At 31.7% G+C, this 21069-nt stretch overlaps 1 protein-coding gene across 2 annotated transcripts in view; it reads left to right on the top strand.

Annotated features, from left to right (window-relative positions):
- The window catches only part of Nhe2 (Na[+]/H[+] hydrogen exchanger 2), a 198936-nt gene extending 190478 nt beyond the window's left edge, over nucleotides 1-8458 (top strand). For both annotated transcript variants that reach the window (XM_085960114.1, XM_085960113.1), the window contains exons 14-17: nucleotides 1193-1249; nucleotides 2402-2575; nucleotides 6137-6461; nucleotides 7387-8458. In XM_085960114.1, coding sequence (XP_085816240.1) covers nucleotides 1193-1249; nucleotides 2402-2575; nucleotides 6137-6461; nucleotides 7387-7570 — 740 coding nt within the window. In that variant the 3' untranslated portion in view covers nucleotides 7571-8458. The remainder of the gene's footprint in view (nucleotides 1-1192; nucleotides 1250-2401; nucleotides 2576-6136; nucleotides 6462-7386) is intronic.
- The last annotated feature ends 12611 nt before the right edge of the window (nucleotides 8459-21069 follow it).

Here is a 21069-nt window from a genome sequence, read left to right as displayed (position 1 = left end):
ATGATCCAAGTACCCAAATAAATCCTACAAATAATATTATTATTCCAGCCAATTTTGTTTGCAATGGAAAATACTCTATACAAGTTCTAGTATGTCATCTACTAATTCTTGAGTAACGTCTAGAACTGTATTATATAACTGACATTGCCAGGTGCGCGCACAAAGGGGGGGTCTGGACCGAAAAAATTCAAAATTATTGGGGTGAATAGAATATGACATCTTCTTCTTATTCGCGACTTCCTGACTGAGGATTATAATCTGGATGATTTTGCTGTTGAATAATCGTCTCAGCAGGTTGACCCCTCTACTCTTGTAATTCTACAACATGCAAGACCTGTCATGAATAGGCGAAACCATCTGAGGCATCCAATATTTGCTTTAATATTATGACAAGACAAGACAGTGCGGATGACATAAATGGACATTATTAATCTTAATAATTATGACCATTAGGCGACACGCATTCGATAACCACTTGTAGATGTGACAAACTGCAATAACTCATAGATGAGCATCCGTGATTATAGCTGCAGACCAGGTGTTGAATTGAAATTCATCACAATATCATCTAAAAATTGACAAAACAGGTTCAAACGCTAAAAAATATTTTTTTTTTTTGTTAATTGGAGAAAAATTTTAACACGACACACGTAAGCGCACGCTTGACAATGTGTGTTATTAGACACCGCACATTTAAAGTTGGATGACACTCAAATTGAAGGCGGAGATGAAAAGAAGTGTTCAGAAAGAAAGTTTTTGATAGCATTGGTATACAGACGATATTAAATTTATTTTCGTCATAATTCCATGGTTAAATATACCACTTGTGGCAATTGACTTGCTCACGTTAACTATAAGTATAAGGTTTTTAATTTATTACTAGGTTATGTTATATATTACATTTATCTTATGATCCTGTGAAATATAAGTCTAAAATTACACATATTTATTGAATAATGTTACTAACTAATATAAATAAATTTATTTATTCTATCTGCTTTGTTCTCTTTCAGTTTTCATTGCACAAATATCATCTCATCCACACCTGCATGATCTGTTTGCATGTCCTATTATAAATTATGAAACTTATTAAATATTTTTGTAAATTATTTTATTTATTATAATGGTTGAATTACCAGAATATATTTCTGTTCTAAATAAACCGACATTCAATAGAACATTTCTCTTGCAGTGCCTGAAGAGGATATTTTAGAAGAAGATGAAAGAAGGTTATCCAAAATCTCCGATGGTGAGTTGACAGTTAAAATTTATTCCTTCACTTTTTATTGAATCAAATTTTATTGGGTCAAAAGATAGGCTTGTGGGGCTACAACCCAAGATGCACCTGCTGACTGCAGCTGCCACATGTAGACTCATTCAGTATGCGTGGTCTTTGCTCTCTTCCCCCATTTATATACCGCTAGCTGGACACTGATGCCGTAGTCTACCCATACTACATCTATCTACCAGTGGTGAAGGGTGAAGGTAGGCTGTTAAGATCTGATATAAATAGTTCACACTAAACTTTGTCAGTCAAACGTATTTAGTTTCATTGAACTAAGACTACAATTATTGTGTAGGTAGTGTTTGTTAGCTGTTTTTAAAATTCAATTAAACCTTGCCTAATCCAAGCCGTACTAGAAACCAAAAGATATTTTATAGATAGAAGAATATTTTTTATCGATTATGATTTGGTTAGGTAAGGCTCTAAGGAATTATAAAAAACTAACCAACACCAATGGATAATATCGACTGTAGAAAGGAAAAAGGACGTAACCCGCAGTTTTTTCAAGATAGTGTTTATTGGATAATAACGTTGTACACGACTTAATAATACACATTATGTCCAAAGGATGTAAGCTGCAAATGCCGATTTAGTATCTAAATTTTGATAGCAAAGTCGGAAAAACGACTCAACCATAATTTTTGTTGAGTTTTCTTTAATTTACTCAATAATTGATATCAGATTAGGAATATAAAAACTAAATTATTAATTACCATGCACTTCACAGTTATGTCTATTTTGTATTTTAACTTTCTCCTGTAAAATTTGATTTGTGTGGATTATGTCCTTTTTCCATTCTACAATCGATATCATGTATTCCTAATTCAGCGAAAACAAGCATGACTAAAAAAGTGTGCACTATTTTTGTCAGATCGCCCATAGTATACTTAAACTATTATGGTTTGGTTAAGCAGGGTTAAATTAAATTTTAAAAACTTACCTGCACCATTTGCAAATTGTATTCCTAGTACAATGAAAGCAAATAATAAGTATGACAAACTTTATTCTGCATTATTTAAAGTCGAATCTTAACACCCTAACTCCACCCCTCGCCACTGACCCATACTGTGTCTACCTTCTAGTCTTTATAACCTAATAAATTCATTGTTATTCCAGATCATTACGGGCAAGGGGATCCGTCCAGGGTTAGCACCCCGACAGCTACTGAGACAATGCTGCCGTGGAAACGGGGAGATGAGGGAGTCAGCGCTCTCAAGCAGAGCGAGTTCCCTTCGTGGGCTTCCAATAAAGAATACTTAGCTTACAATTCACCGTCGGCCACCTTTTTAGGTAAGCCTTCCACACGAATAACATTCACACATCTCCACACTATACATAGATGTAAGCCAATCTGGTTCACTCAAAGTTTGCATGAAAGTATTTGTCACTTGTATTTGCTAAACTGGTTACCCATAAGCGTTTAATTATAATATTATTAGAATCGCCACACTAAAAAACAATGCAGCAAGCAGGCTGTCATTTTCATACAATTTATTATCAACCAGTTGTAAAGTTTGCCTCTTGGATGGAGGTCAATAGTTATAACAAGCGAAAAGAACAACACTACACACTTAGTAACTCCAGGCATAGGTCTCTTAGCCAGAGTTGGTGCGAACACAGATACGAAAGATTGTGTGTATTGGTGCATATCTGAGGCAACGGACATTCCACAATGTCTATGAGAAACAGCCGTTTGTCTTGCTTACGCCTACTTATTGCGCTTATAGCGAAAAGAGGACAACGTGCGTATATGTTGATGTCGATTTAAAAATTTTAAACAACCTTTTTGTAAACAATGCGTCTGTGTAAGTAGGTATTGCTTCGCCTCAACTCTTGTTAACACATCTATAACACGAGGTGATAATATCGTCTCTGTTCTGGCAGAACACACTAACCGGAGAATACTAGTTTTGAGTAATTTGACTTTGAAGTTGTTAAAATGTTTGAAATAATGGTCTATCATGTGAGTTTATTAAGTAATCGTAAAAAGGATGACTTTAAAATAAAGACTGTTTATTTATTAAGAAGGTTTCCAGACGGTAAAGTTTGAAATAAGGAACATTTTGGTACTAACTTAATATATCATTTTTTCGAATTAGTGTCTTCTGCCAAAACAGTGACGATATGTTCTGTAGGTTGATATTCAGTTTAACCTAAAAAAATTAGAAGAATCTGAATAATATATTCATTTTATTTTAAATACGTAACGTAAAACCTCCATTTTGCAGAACTCGATTTAACGGATAAATTTTTCAGTCCGTGTGCCGTGAGTTACCGCTCATAAACAGTGTCCGGCGCATGATCACAATATGATCTCACAGTATTATTTGTAGTTGATGCGTGGCGTGACGTACTGCCACAGTTTTAACGCATGACAACCAATTTTCTGATGTGGAAATGGATTTTGTTTTTTTACTTTGTCAAGGTAAATGTTGAATAATAGTGTAGAATTGAGTCTTTACCAGTAACCTCTTATCTACATACTATTATATTATCTTATACAGTCGTATTTTTCTTGTCGGTATCAATCCGTTTTATTACAGCTGGTATGTGTCAACTCTTAGTGTACGGCCTGAGTGGACAACGTTCGGCAGGGCGTTGAGTGGCATGCGCAACTCAAACGTATAACCGTGTGTGAAATTGTTTGTAGACAATGTCTTTTGTTGGTTATACGTTTGAGTTGCACACGCCGCTCAACGCCCCACCAAACGCTGTCCTTTCAGGCCGTACACTTAGGCTAATTTCTATCCGTAGCTTTAGAAGAATATAATTAAAATTTAACAGAATCAATTGAACCCATTATACGTTGATAGAATATGATGCAACATAACCAAAAAAAATATTCTGAATCTGCTGAAATATATTCAACTTATATTATATTATATTTCAGCATTCAGATTTTTGAATTGGAAATCATATCGTCACTGTTCTGGCAGAAGACACTAATTCGAAAAAATTACATATTGAGTTAGTTATACCAAAATATTCCTTATTTCAAACTTTACCGTCTGGAAACCTTTTTAATAAATAAACAGTCTTGATTTTAAAGTCATCCTTTTTACGATTACTTAATAAACTCACATGATAGACCATTTCAAACATTTTAACAACTTCAAAGTCAAATTACTCAAAACTAGTATTCTCCAGTTAGTGTGTTCTGCTAGAACAGAGACGATGTTATCGTCGGTCCCTATTAAAAAAGTCGGATCTGCAAAATGTTATTTTTCAGTACGAGCAATCAAAGATGTTTCATCAAATATCCTTTGTGACATATTGCTTGCCATAATGAATAAAAATACGGGTTATAGAAACTTTTCTAAACGCTTATACAACCAACTGTTAGATCCGACGCATCTTGCTCACCCACGCCCAGCCAACAATGTCGGTTGGTAAGAACCGATATTGTTATTCGGACACTCTCGGTAGATCCGTCATTTTAACTTGAATATCTCGAAATTTCTCAAACAAAAAAAAAAAACTGTGATTGTGGTATAAATGTTTAAAGTGTTTAAATAACTTTTAAGTAATAATCCGAAAATGACAAAATTTCAGATCCGACTTTTTTAATAGGGACCGACGTTATGTATACAAAATTTCCTTTTCATAATGACAGAATTAGGTTATTATTATATCGTTTCATTTTAATATTATGTATTCATTATTATTTTAATAAAATAGACAAGAATGATATTATTTCTTTGTGTTTTGATTTAAGTGACTGTCGATAAGTTATTACTTGTGCACAATTTTTAGCGCCTTCTAGATTATTTTTGTAGCACTAGTAAGCACTCTGCCAACAATACCTTTAGTGGAACAACAACACCTCGATTGATAAAAATACAACTATTGTTTTCAGTCTGAACAGGACTTTAAACTTATCTACAAATATTTTATATATTGAAAGCTGACCGTGTCTTTTAAATCTGTTGTTTTCTAGTAGCAGGGCCATGGCGCAAGAATGTTGTTAATAGCTTAACATTAATTCAATGAACTGTCAATATGAAAAATCATGTAATTTGGTTTTAAAAATCAAAAAAAATCTTACTGAACTGATGTACCAATGAAATGTGTAAATAGGCACTTAATAACACTGAGTATTGTTTTTACACTACTAGTCACATTACGGCTATCAAAATATAAACACCATTATTGACAAAACCACTTTAATTGCATTTTTAGTTGACACCAATCATTTGAATAATTATTGGAATTTCAACTTCATGTTCGCTACACACCCGGATTAGGGTAATAGTTTTGATTTCGCGACCAAAGAAAACATTATTTTTTGTATCCTGTCCGTGTTGTCAGGTATTGATTTATTATAGATATGTGGAGAGTTACCATAATAAATTTTAAACACCGAGAAGCTGTTACTTTCAATATGTACTGGTTTGAAAAGTTTATAAAATTATCATTTGATGACATGCAGTGTTTCCTTGGTAATAATTCATTACAATTTATAAAAAGTGTTTCATTCACATGGTGATACTTGATAAAGCTCAATGAAATACAAATTTTATGAATTATTATAAGTTTGTATATTAACTGTAACATATAGTAATTATATTCTTATCTCAAAAATTATGTTATTGTTGAAAAAATTTTATGACCCATTCAATATGCGAATTGATCCAATTTTCAGTCATGATCCATAGGTTAAGAAGCCCTTGCATGTATGCACTTGACAGTGTTTCACTTGAAGCGGTCGGTTTTCAGCTGTATGATGAACAGAGCATCTTTCTACGAGTGTGTTGTTGTTTCAGAGAAGATATCATCTAAATATATCCCGATTATAGCACCCGTTTATTTTCTCACTGTGTTTTTTCTTTATTTTCCCCTTTCCACCTGTAGGCGGTATCGCAAAGCCTAAGCAGGCCAAGTCTATAATAGGTCTCTTCCGGCGGGAAAGCTCAAGTTCGGCCGGCGGAGGAGGAGCGGGGCCCTCGGGCTCCGAGGGCAGCCTCCATCCCTCTGACCCTCAAGCCGTTATCGTGAGCTCGGCGCAGTCCAGAGTGCCGCTCGCCACTCGCAGCTACAGTGTGGGCGGACCTTCAGTCGTGTTGATGGAAGAAGTTGGCCACGCGGATCCTTTAGGCGGGGCCATCCGGCCAGCAAGCATCATGCAGGGGCCGCACCGAGGGCAGACTAGGAGAGGATCCATGCTTGAGCTTACCGGGTAAATAAAACTGTACTTCCTTTCAATGAGAGAATGTTATAACAGTCGCTAGAGAATGGTAACATTACATAAACAGAGGTTATCAAAGTGCACGCCACAGTATTATCCAATATTTTCACTTAATAAAAATGAGTCATCCTCATTTTGGGATGGCAAAACGCGAGCCTAATGCTACGAGATTCTAAGTATTCGTCCTTGAGAAAACAAACCCAACAATGAAGTAGTATTCTAAGCTACCACATTGTTACTTTTGTTTCATCAAGGACAAATACTTAGAACCTTGTAGTTCTCCACTCGCGAAAATGTATTTTAGCAATTATTCTTTTTTGACAATGTTCGATCCTAATAAGATCATATGGGCCTCTACAGGATGGAGGTTTGCATTACTAGATAACATCTATAAAATAATAAAACAAGCTGTCTCTGTTTAATGGAAAAAATATTTTGCCAAAAACAGCTAAAAAACTGTTTGGGAAACTGTAGAGAAGTCCTGGTGCACCAAGGGTGCTGTAAACCGACAAAGTTTGATAAACCCCTGACAAAGTATTCAGATAGCATTGTGGAATTTTGAGATTTATATGATTTTTCATTATAAGAACATTTTTTTTAAGAAAGCAGTTTGAAAATGGTGAAATCTTTCAAAAACACTTATAATCTCCCAATTTACATGTGCACAACTATATTTATTATTATATAATGTCATATCTTCATACAAACTTCATCACTATTCAAGAAAATGCTACCAATTAATGTGAAATTTCTTGTATGTTTTTTTTCATTAGTTTGAATTAGGATTGTAATCCTTACATCTTATGCACAATATGCCATATGACCCCAGCCACATCGCTCTACTAAATACACCTGTAGATGGAAACTTGGTAATTACTTGGATTTATTATTAACTTATATTTTTCTATATATGAAGTGGTCTGTCACGTGACGCCATAATGGAAGAGAAATACAGCAAATCCCTCCCGGAGAGTGAGCGAATGAACGCCCGGCGGGCCACCATGTCGAAAATTACTCCGCGATCGCAGGTGCGGCGGCAGCAGACCATCGGAGCCTCACTTCTCTCCAGCTCCTCCAGCTCCTCCAACGAAGACGAATAATCCTTCGCCGCATGCTTCTCATAATGTACTGCGACCCTTTCAGGCTATCATAGCAAAATATCTGTGAACATCTATTTTATTTAATCAATATACTTAGTAAGTGACTTAAATTTGTTATTCCTTTACGATACAAAAGATTTCGTTTACCTATAGAAGATTTAAGTCTGCATATCGTGACTCAAAGGTAAAACTCATTAAGTACAATATTAGACTTGAAGAGAAAATATTTAATAAATTTACCAGATTATCTTAAGATATTTCTAACACAGTATAGTCAATTTTTTATTAAATCAATATTTAAAAGCTATCAACCGAATATTTGGTAATTTTATGATAACAGTGAAAATTTGTTTAGGTACCATAATAATTATTTTTCATATCATTATTACCTTTGAAATGTATTATATAAAAGCCTAATTACACCAGCAAACCCGTAGATCCAACCAAATTCAACGATAGTCATGAGCAACCGTTGACTTTAAATAACAATTACACGGAATGATTTAGAGCTACCGACTCGATCGTTTTGACGCTTGATTTGATTGGTTCATAATATACGCATTGAAATATCTATTAATCAGTTCGGTGGCAACACTAAACAGTCTTCCCTCATACGTTGTTACTTTAAACGCCAATGGAAACTATTGGAGATGACAAATAACGAGTGATTATATTTACTATGCTGGCCTATAGAGTCGAGGGTCCCAGGTTCCAATCCTGGGTCTGGCAAGTACACATATTGTTTTTCAATTTGTGTATGAGTCACAGTATGGACCTAATAGGTTAAGCAAGTGGCTGACATCCATTTCTCGTAAAAACAAAAATCTGTCAATACAAACTTCCACACTGTGGAGGCCCATATGATCCTATTAGGATCGGACATGGTTGAAAGAAGAAAAAAAAAAATATTTACTCGAATATCATTTTTGTTTTGTATTTATTGTCTTGTTAAGGCAGCCTTCATTATGTAAATGTCAAAATTGTTTTGTTATTACATGGAAACTCAATGTTAATTCGGATACTTTTGTACGTTCTCAGTAATCTTCGACACGATCGCCGGGTGAATCGTACCTGATAAATAAGTATTATTCCAATTCGGTCACGACTCCAGGAAATGACTCAAAAGTGAAGACTAGGCTAGGCAGATGGTCGGCCTGATAATCTGCTAATATAATTTGAGCTTTAGGTGACCTAAGAACTACAATGATGATAATATTTGTTGTGATAAATGAAAGTCTATAATTGTTCTCCAGTACCGTAATTTGAAGTTATTAACTTGTGCCTACACAGCATTTAAATATGTCATAAATACTTTTTCATACAATATGTCACTTAATGAGTTTTACTTTGGAATCAACGATTACTGGATCATTCAATGTATCGATGTAATATGAAATGCATGTTTTTTGTTGTAATTACAAAATACTTTAATCTTCTGCAAATAGACGATGACTAATAGTAATGTTTACTATATTTTATGATACGCCTGCATTTTTGTTTAATATATCTCGTGCAATAAACGTTATATTGTATAAAAACTATTTTTAACCGAACCGCCTTTTTCATACATAAATAATATTTAGAATGGAATCACATCTCGTGTTGGAAAAATAAATGATTATTTAATCGATAATCAAAATATAAAAAAACTCATTTCCTTACATAGTATAAAGCAAATTTTTTTTACGTGTTTATAAAATACATTTTTAGAAGATAAATTTATCTTAATGCATCAGTATTCAATAATTGAGGAGCTAGGTAGGAGAAAGGCGTAAGCACTATATAATATATAATATATATTATGGCATATCAGTATGTCCACATTTTAACATTCAGCAACACTCGTCAGATGGAAGTAATGTTGGTTGACTCAGTGAAGAAGGAATCAACGATTCTTAAAACACTCATAGCAGAACACCCTAATTTTACATAAGCCTCTCTTCTGCCCAGGTCTTCGATTATTTATTGAAACGTTTATAATAATTTTCCAAAATAGGTAGGTATAGATTGGTAAATACTACTACTTGCATGGAATTTGTATTAGCTATGACTGCAATCATGGAAATACGACTTTTGATATATTTTGCAAGAAACAATAATTTTATAAGCATACATTTTGTCTAATAGCAAAACTAGGTAAAATTACATATATGTGTGAATTGAAATCAATAGATATTATTATATAAATATTTTTTAGTAAAATTCAATTAAATTATTTTATTTTATTTTTAAATACTATGGAACCTTATTATTTATTATTTATGGTTTAGGTGCTAATAATTTATAGGTGCTGACAAAATTGGCAACGTCCAAACAAAACTTGATTTGTCCATTCAATAAATTTCTATATATTCTTCATTATCTATGGTTATGAACATCACTATTCAGACAAATATTAGAAGATATTATAATTATTGTTTGATAGTAAGTTTTGAAAAAAACATTGTTTCTCAACAAAATTGGACATGTTTGGTTTTGATTCGACCTGCTTAAATCAATTTTTATTTCAATGAGAATATTTTTGTTATTTATTTCTATGGACACTTTTAAATAAATACTTCATCATTTCAAGATAGCGACACGCCAGAAGCATTTAAAATTGTTTTTATAGTATTTTTATTCGGGGACATCCCACGGCATCATGATGTCGAAATTATCGAGTCAATTCACTAAGACTTAGCCATTTAAAGGTATTTCTTAGTTCTCATCATTTATAAGAAGCTTCTGACCTAGTATACTATATCTCTCATTATCAAAATAATCAAAAATCGCAACACAGTATAAGTACCGAACGTATTAAGTGTATTCCATATATTTCGTTTTAATGCGTTCAATGCGAGAAAAGTGGTCTTGTTAAAACTGTCACTGGAAGAACTATATTGCGATACATTTTTGCAAACAGATAGAAGTGTCTATTTCACAAAAACTGGTAAGTCCATACTCGAAACAAACACACAAAAATAATTTTACACATTGTGATTATTTATAATGATCTATAATTACCAAAATATGTTAAAAGCATGCAAAAAAAAATGTCTAATACCTTAATGATTTATAGAAAGTGATAAATTAAAAAGATATAAATAATTATTACCTACTGATAAGTCCAATTGTATTTTACATGTAGGACTTATTTTTAACAATTTTAAAGTTGTAATAGCATTAAAAACAATAAATTGTTTAAGCCTTAAACACAAAAACATATAAGTAACACAAAGTGAACTGTGGATGTATCGGGATTTGAAAATAGACACGCCTCATATATTTTATTATGTCATTAAAAATACAATATTTTATAGGAATAACATTTATTTTATTTAATAACTTATTTGAATATTTTTATCAATAACAGTATTATTTTTACAATGCCATACAATTTGAGTAATACTTTTATTATTCTGCCAGACCTACATAATAATGTATCATTAATATTAAAATATTATTTTGAAATATTTTTTTAGTTGAATTTATCACTTTGATGTTACATTCGATGCGCGTTCAACTTATACTAGATTGATACCATAATAATTGAAGTTAACAATTTTTTTGATCTGATTCCGGGGATAATAAAAGTTACTCGTTGACGTCGTAAGGTTGTATAATAATAATATAATATACTAGCTGTTTGCCTTGATGGATTAAACTTCCAATAAATATTTGCTTTAAAGTTTAAAGTGTGACGATGATGCAGAATGCTTTTAATCGGAAAACATGAAAGAGCAACTGTTATGCTTTGTAATATTAAAATTGTTACTAGGCTGACGTCGTTTGTTATTTTGTCATTGGATTCAATAGTAAATTGCGACAAGTTTAACAAGGACGATCAGAAAAGAAATCCACGCTGCGTTTAAATACCTATTGTAAGAATAAGATTTCTTTTTTACGTATATCGCACCGTGAGTGTAAAACCAACGCATCTGCAAAAGACATATTTTGGATATATTAGGGTTTGAAGTCTTCGTTTTGTTAGGAGAAATAGATTTTCTAAAAAAAAAACATAATATTTGGTTTATACCTACATTATATTGCATGTTCTTTCAGTTACTTCACTTTTACGTTTACTTTTTAGTTCACGACTTCTGCAGTTGTTTTGCATTTAATCTCGAAATTGAAAAATTTGCAGATACGTTGGTTTTACACTCACGGTGATATATATAGGACATTTAAGTAACAAGGCCATCTTTAATAGAACAGTGGGACAAAAAGTAAAAAATCTGACACGATTATAAATACAGGACTTCAGGCCGGCCTAGTTATATCCTTTTCAGGGTTGGCGAACCTTTTTACGTACGCATGCCAATTTTTTCCAAATATAATTTTTTGAATCTTACGTGCCGAAAAAAAATGTTTTTAAGAAGTCTCTTGAAAATGTTTAAAAATTACAATTGAGTTCTTGGGATTCTATCTTTCATCGTATTTCTAGCCGAAGGCATATCTTTAAATATATTTTCCTTGTTTTCAAAATTTTCAAGGAGATTCAAAGGGAGCATTTTAACCACACTTCCTCCATATATTCCCCATCACTGAACGGTTTACAATTTTTAGCAATTATGTTTGAGGCAAAATAACAAGGAATAACGATAATGACAATGGCAGCGTTGGCTACTTAAAAATGTATGGGCGTACGGAAAGATGAAATAAATGAAATTGAATTTGTTAATCATGTATGTGCCAGCTAAATTTTCGTATGGCACGCGTGCCATAGGTTCGCAAACCCTGTACTATACTGTGTTTGGAAGCCTATTGTAACAAGGTTTCGCAAAATATAAGCACATGTCGGTTGAGTCTTTAAATAAATTTCATCACAACTTGTCTGTTGAAACAATCTCATTCAAAATGCATTCGTTTCTCAAAAATCCAATGACAAAAATCAAATAGTCATGCCCTGATATATTATACCTAATGAATATAATGAATATGAACTCTGAGTCAATAAAGCCATTTTCAATAAAATGTATATAATAATGTATAAAATTAGAGTGTAAGTTGATTAATGATAATATATTAAAATATGTAATAACAATCGTGCGAGAAGAATGAGAGTGAGAGAGTGATGAATAAAATATATAATTAGACGATTGTAGGAATGAAAGAAAATGGCCGTCCGAGGAAGGTCTCCGTTGATAATAAAAGAAAAGAAAAAAAGAGAATGTGTTTAAGACGAATATTTTGATCAATTAGACTGGAAAGATGGCGGCGTTCTGTTTTTATTTTCATCCATTCCATTATAATTTAGGATTTATAATATGTCACGTATTCTCATGTATTGTCTTTTCTATCCATTGTTAAGATTCGCTTCTACCAACGGGAGATTGACGGGAGAACTCTTCATCAAAATAATTTAGGTGAGTATATATTTTTTTGTGATGATGAGAAACTCATATTAAACCTCTCGGTGGCGGAACTGAATACCGTTAATTTTTAATTTTTCGCCTGTGAAGCCACAATGTCACGGTTTGCCTCGTAGATTTATTAACGGAGGCTCTGTTCGTTTACATTCATGGCAAACGGTATCAGAAAGTATACAATTATCATGTGTATTATTTTCTGTTGCAATGGGGTGACATTGTGCCATCAAAATACTATGGGTAATAAAGTGTTCTTTTGATCATAAATTTATTTTTGTCATAGACAACCCAAATTTAGGGAAAATTATTTGATTTTTAAAGTGGCGGTATGTGAATACAAGTATTTCATAGGAAATATTATAATTAGGTAGCCTTGAATAATAAATTATTGTAAATTATAAAACTAATTTTTTGTTTAAATTTATGTTATTATTACTTATTACATACTTAAATTATGTACTTGAACCTGTATATGGCACTTAACATACTTTTTTTTTAAATGTACTTAGCTCTAAAACTTTCTTAGCACACTTAGCACTCGCTGTAGGATTGGTTTGTCGAATAGACCAAATGTCAAATGTTCAGGAGACAAAAACAAATTTGATTATCCTATATTTAAATACATGAAGGTATTCAAATTGATGTTTTTACAGCATATGAATGCTGGTTTCATTACAAAGCAATTTAAAGAAAATGATGGTTCTGGTCCATTTAAATACAAAAAATCATTCTGCATTCAAAGGTCAATTTCGACAAAAACGGATATTCGACAAACCAATCCTATAGCGACGTTATATTTATTTTTGATATGACAGCCAAATAAATACAAATACCTTTTTTTCTATCGATATTAAAACATTTTCATTGATATTCATAAGATGAGACCATTTTCAAATAATATATTGTTTTGAACCATCTCGAGATCCGACCTGTTATAAAGAGTTATCAGATAATATAAATACTGAACGAGACCTCGGTTCCACTCGGTGTCACGGCGGTATGATGCATAAGCTCTAGGAGACTGGTAAACGCATTAATAAATTATTATCGTTTACTTTTGTTCTCATTAAAATAATGCACAGGATCTTGGGGGTCTGCCCCAATAAAATGGCTGCTTCTATTGTACGATGGCAAAAAGAAAATAAACAATGGCCGCACATCTCAAACCGGGTTCTCATTTGTGAGCCGTAACTGTGACCGTTGCAGATACAGCAACGAGTATGGACGCCAAATAATTATTCCGCATCTAGAGTCGGTTGCATTATCTGGAACGGTTAACTAGTTTTTTATCGACTTCCATCATTTAAAACGTTGTCATTGTTTTGTACAGTAACGGTAAACGTAATAAATTGAAACAATAATTTCTAAAGTGAGTAGAAAACATCGAAAGATTTTCGACATACGTAGATTGTAATATCGTAGATAGAATGTTTAAAAATAATAGTGAAAATATACATAGAATCTCATTTTTAATCTCTTTTTTTTTTTTACTGTAAACACTGATGGCACAAAAAAATATGGGTGATTTCTCTTGGTGCATTTTATCGTCATTGTTTTACTTTTTTTTTAACCATTTAACCACATTTTCAATAATAAATTGAAATATTATCATTTTATAAAAAGCTGCATTTTTAGAAGATTATTTAAAATAATATTGAAACAATTGTATTAGCATCTCTGATTAGAGCCAGAGACAAGATGTGAAAGAGACAGGAAGGTGAATGGGAAGTGTCGTGTTTTATTATCTTTTCATTCACCTTACCAGTCAATATCTCAATATCTCAACAATCTCAACAATAGGTACTTAATTTTACTTTGCAGTGCTAAGATATATTATTTTCTGTTTAAGGCATGCAATTAAACATGCATACAAAGTATGAATGAATTTTATTATTTATTTCTTTTACATAATATAAGTGAAAGTATTAAATTTATTTTTAAGCCATGCACCATGTTTCCATCTAAGAATATTAATATCAGACTTAAATTTATTAATACGTACCAGCTACAAAATAAGAAAAAGAAGGAATGAGCATATGTACAATTCACGGCAATCAGAAAGGCCGGCAAATATGGCCGACATTGGGTGATACACATACACAAAATTACAAACACATACGAAGTTTATACGCACACGTACAGACCACGTGATATTTGTTTACGCAAAATCGTCGCTTTCCAAAATGGCGAATTTGGTTGCCGTTTTTATACTGCAATGAATCAGTATGTTCCTTCCTTTCTTTTTTTATTTGTTGCTTACCAGCAATTTACTTTTCACGATGGTTTGTAAATTAAAAAAAAATAATTTTTACGCCCTGTTGATTACTATGCCTTTTGTACTTAAAATTGTGTCAACGGCACTTGTTGAATATTATGTTTCTAATAATATTCGGCCCCTAGAGTCAAAGAAACGTATTTCATTTTTCTATATTTTACAGGAAACCCCAAACACAAGTAAATTTACATTACACAGACATTGACAAGAAAGTGTTTGCAGGAGATATGTAGTGACTTATCTTTTATCCATTGAATTTTTTGATAAGTTTCTTCCGTCACTTAACATAACATGTCATTTAATGTCCAGTACCATATTATGTAACTCGAAATTGTTAAAAAATAAGATAGGTTTCTTTGACTCTAAAGGGCCGAAAGTGCCTCAATCAGAGTTTAGCAATTGGTCTAGAACAGTTTTTAAATTAATAGTTTCGAAAGTCTAATCGTATGTGCAGACTTTAGATCGAGTGAAATTTCTCTTGTTCTTCTTTCACGCAAAATATTTTAGTTAAACTTCTCTTTGACCATGTAAGAAAGAAAAAATAAAGATAACAAGGGATATTAATAGAGTCAATGTTATCCAATTAAATTAACCATAAGACTTGGAAAGACGTACTGGGAAACACAGAAAACTATAGTTTGTTAATTAGCTAGACTTATTTCAACTGGTGGGGAACGATGAAATTAAAATATTATATCAAAACCTCAGATTGCATAGCAAATGGAGATTCGATCAATTGGATGTTACAAACTTTTAATTGGCTATACTTCATCTATCAAATACCATACAGTATAATACTGTTTTGATGAAAATAATAAATTACTCTCACATTTTCGTAAATTAATAACAATACGTATATCACATCATTACAAGGTTACTTACCTCAATCCATCCTATGTGATCTAACGGTAGATTCTAGAATGCAGTGATCTTCATTTGATATTTTAACACAGTCTGGGGTTACGATGAACAATTAGAAGCCATGCCTTTACTTAAAACATTAGATATTTGGAGTCATGTTTTCAAAATTATAAACGTGGTTGCGCAACCATAACAGAATGATTGTGATCTGACAACTATAAAGGAATACGGTTGTGACAACCATAAAATAAATAGGCGATCGTCGGTGAAATCGATACGCTCGTTAGACTATAGCTTTCCCGAGAGATGTGATTCAAGAATTGCATTGCATAGGCTGTAAAAAAAAATACCAATGTACATATTATTTGAATATGCGCTTTTAGTCGCACCACTTTACTATGAAAATGTCAATAAATTAATTGTTAAATGGTAAACATAATAAAATTAATTGTTATGTTACATTGTTTGTAAAGAGATAGATAATTAATAAGTAGTTTGTAAGAATTATTAATTGAAAAATTCCATATAAAATAGAGAAAGCCTAAGCATATATTTTTCATAAATGTTTCAAATCGATTATTTTCTTAAATAACAATTTTTTCTCTTTTACGAATTTAATAACAGGAAAATCTATTTTAGAACTGTTTTTATTTTTAATAAAGTGTTATTATTTATACCAGTGCAGTTATATTTATTATATTATTATTATTATTTATATTTTATGTGCAAATGTAAATGTATGTAATGAAACTTCACTCACGTTAAAATTTAAATGCAGAAAATATTTAACGACCACGATTTTATGATATTGAAATGTCATTCTTTAGCATTGAAATCTTTTTAAATAAGATTATAAACCACAAATTTAGTAACCTTGATTATACAACTATAAATAATATATACCAACGTAAATAGTCCACTGATTGAATTTGAAACTAATCTCATATCAGTATAAATAATAGTGAACGATCTGCCGCCCTTAATCGGCAGACAGCTTATACTAGTAGATTTACAGTTTGTTTCTGACAAATCACAGCCAGGACATACTTTTATTACAATTCACAAGGATTGAAGTTTCCTTACAGACATTTTTAATAAAACATTTTTTAATAATTTTGTTTACATTTAAACCAGTTAGTGTAGGTATCTAGGTAAATATGTAATATTTTTTTTTTGTACCACCCTTACAAAATTCAAAATTAGCTTTGATTTTATATCGAGTTTTCTTTTAAAACAAAATTATTTCTCACAATTTGAACTGTGATGTGACCGGTTTTTGTTCAATAATATTACATTAAAAATCAACTAGTATCCATGATTATCTATTTAATTTTGATATTTTTCTTGCGCCAACACGTTTTATGTTTTCATTTCACACTTGCATAGAAAGTTTAAAATCTCTATGGAAAATTGGTGCTATTTAAAAATTTTCATTCAATATCAATTCACAAATAGTGATCGGTCTCTAATTGAATGATTATCACAAGGAACTACAGTGTCCACGCTATAACTTATCTAATCATTATAATGTTATTATATTGTATTGACTGCAAATTTTTATGTAAGGATCCGTAATGTGGATGGCACACTTAACTACAGAACCCGGAAATTGTCTATAGAAAAAATACAATAAATTTCCAGAGCCTTATAATAATTTAAAAAATATTGAAATAATTTTTAGTAGGCGGGTAAAACAAAGCTAATTTTGGAAATAGAATACTTAAAAATAATAGAGAAATAGAAAAGTCATGAAGATTTATTCTCTCATGAAGTTAAATAATCTATAACTCAAAATTTATATTTTTCGGTAAAATAAGAGACGTTAAATTCGTATAGGTATATTCTATTAACGTCATTTTAGGGTGGTTGACAGTATTTAAAATGGTACTTATTATTTGTGGGTCAAATAATTACTACATTATATTTTTGATTTGTTTATTTTACTTAGGTGACTCAAACAACTTAGACGTGTAATGATAATAGCTTTATATTTTTGAAATAGTCATGTTAGATATTTTCTCCGAAGCAAAATATTTTCATGAAGGATGTAAGTATGATAGTGAGACGATTCTATCGTATGATGGGAAGATGTGTGATTTTTCAATGAAAAATAAAAGCATTATACGAGTTATTACTTTTGATCTACTTATTTATAAAACCCTACATATCCCCGTTGTTTCCTATTCTACCAAAAATGTAAAACTGGTAAGTATGAAAAAGAATAAAATATTATGAATTTCCTTTAACAGCAGGATTTTTGACCCTGGACCATTGGGTTACATGTAAATAATTATACGTATTACATTTCACCGTAGCACAGTTCGCCGTGAGCTTTCTTATCGGAAAGAGATGACTATCTCCATTCTCATAGTCAATTTTGGCAAAGTTCATGAATTCAAGAATGAAAACCTTACTTAACCTAACTAATTACTAAACCTAATTTTTTTTTGCGCTGCCTTCCTATAAACCGACAAGAACCATGTTTTATTTAGACGTGATTTTATCTAGTAATATACGACCCAAAGAGGTTGGACGTTCTTCAATATACGGCCATATATTTCCGATATATCATTTTACGGTGAAGTGTGATACGGCGAACTGCATACGTACAAATTTCCAGACACAGGACCATTATCATAAGGCTTTTGCGGTTTGGTCAGTGTCTTTTCAAATTACCCTTGTATCCATAAATAGATTAAAATACTATAATGTAGTATAGTGTAGTGATATAAATAAAGATTTCAAGTAATACACATTTATATTTTTATAAAAATCGATGTTTTTTAAAATAAATATAAAAAATATTAAAACAATGAATTAGTCAAAAATCTACACGACGAAAAATTGAAAACTTAATAAACTAAATTATAATAATAAATATGAGCATAAAATATAATGTAATTATAAGATGTGACCCTGCAATGAATTCAAATTTTATTACATTTTTTTACAATTGTAAAATGTTTTCAGATACATATTTATTAATTAATGCAGTTGAAATTGTAAATTATCAAAAAAAAATCTCAAATTACAAGCTTCGTATTTTTCCGCTAGGTTCTCTGCTGGCATGCCTCCCCCCTTAACTATTTCTTTTATTTAACGAATAATTCACAAGATTTAAGAATGTACCATTCCAATTATTGAACATAACATAATTTTGAAAAACACTTATACTTCTTTGGCGTAACAAAACAAAAAAGTCATCTTTGACATACAGCGGTTTTAATCGATTCAGAAGTGCCTATGATGAATTAATAATAAAAAATCAATTTTATTGGCGTGCTATTATGATTATATTCATTTCGGTCTCAAGGGTATTTTATCGATATAGCTATCGTCAGCAATAATATTATGTATGCGAATAAATAATATTATTGCAGAATGTACCTACCTACCTACTTTGGAAGAAAAAAATCTCAAATCCTGTGTTTGAAAAATTTAGCAAACCGCCGTTGGCCCATTTTCGTAAAACATAGCCTTTTTAATGGTTTAACTGAAACGTGATATTAGCTTTTGTGATGAAACATAATAATTATTATTATTGTCTTCAATTATTATAAACCGCTAATAAATAAATTCACATGATATATGCAACAAATAGTTAATAAGTATAGGTTATTTCAAATCTCACTACCTACAAACTAGCAAGCCAACTGATATGCAACTGATGTATTTCGATCATATTCAGTGTTGCCATCTTTTCAAAGTGCAATTATAGTACAGAGCCTAAAATTATAGTATTGGGGAAAACATATAGTACCTACGCGTTGTCATCTGTTGAAAATGTATAGGTTTTTTGTTTCTCAGAAAAAAAAAATAACGGAGAATTTGAGAAACTCCGAGACCCCTTTTTATTTAAGTACCTCTTCCAGCCAAAAATGCTTACCGAAGAATTCAAGAAATTTCATTTTTCGAGCATTTTTTTTCCAAGTTCACCAAATCTTCTTATTTTGCGAAATTATAGTACTTTGCAACAATTTATTTAACGGATAAATATGTCGAAATTTTAGTAATTTTTACATATTTTTTCCGATACTCAAAATTATAGTATTTTGGGCGTACTATACCTGTTTTATATTGTACATAGTACGCGGACCAAAATTATAGTACAAATACTATAATTATAGTACGGTTGGCAACACTATTCATATTTCGATTTTCATTTGACAGATTGACGTTCGCGAATACTCATAGACTAATATATTTTTCGAAGATGTACCAACCATAATGTCTGTCAAACGCTGGTAGTATTTATCAATGGCAAATATGTGACACAATAGATTTTACGGCATCGTATGTAAACGGATTTACATATACGGGTGTCATAGTTTCTATGATCACGCCTCTGTCATAGATTTTTTTTTAAATATATTCGCTTATGTGTAAACGGAAAGGCATAAATATGATCATAGACACTAACACGCTCTTGGCATATATATGCCCGACCGTCATAGAGTGTATTTTCAGTTTAATAATAATATGATGGTTGGTACCATACCATAGACTAATATAATGGTTGGCACCACTGAAATAGCTAAAGAGTTACCAGTATACTCCAGCAATATTGTGAGAATAGCAATTTTATTGATGAAAGTGTTTTCCCCAAAGAGATTGGACTCCTCAACGGTCTTCAATCTTTTTGGTTTTCCCATGTTTCAAATTTATTTCTTTCGTAATTTTTTTATATTAATATAAAAATAATCCTTTTCGACCATATTCGATCCTGATAGGATCATATGGGCCTCCACAGGATGGAGGTTTGTATTGGCAGATTTTTTTTTACGAGAAATGGATATCAGCCACTTGCTCAACCTATTAGGTCCATACCCTGACACACAAAATTGAAAAACAATATGTGTACTTGCCAGACCCAGGATTCGAACCTGGGACCCACGGCTACAGGCTAACGCTTAAGCCGCGCGACCACCGTGGGTGTTTTAAAATAGTCCTAGTTACATCCAAATTCGAAATTTTAAAATAAGTACTAATTTTTCGTTAAGATGTAGTTAAACCAT

This window comes from Rhyacophila brunnea, unplaced genomic scaffold (assembly GCF_057557595.1).
Source record: "Rhyacophila brunnea isolate RB1 unplaced genomic scaffold, BYU_Rbru_1.0 scaffold_9, whole genome shotgun sequence".
Classification (NCBI taxonomy): domain Eukaryota; kingdom Metazoa; phylum Arthropoda; class Insecta; order Trichoptera; family Rhyacophilidae; genus Rhyacophila; species Rhyacophila brunnea.
This window is presented reverse-complemented; position numbering and strand designations above follow the sequence as displayed.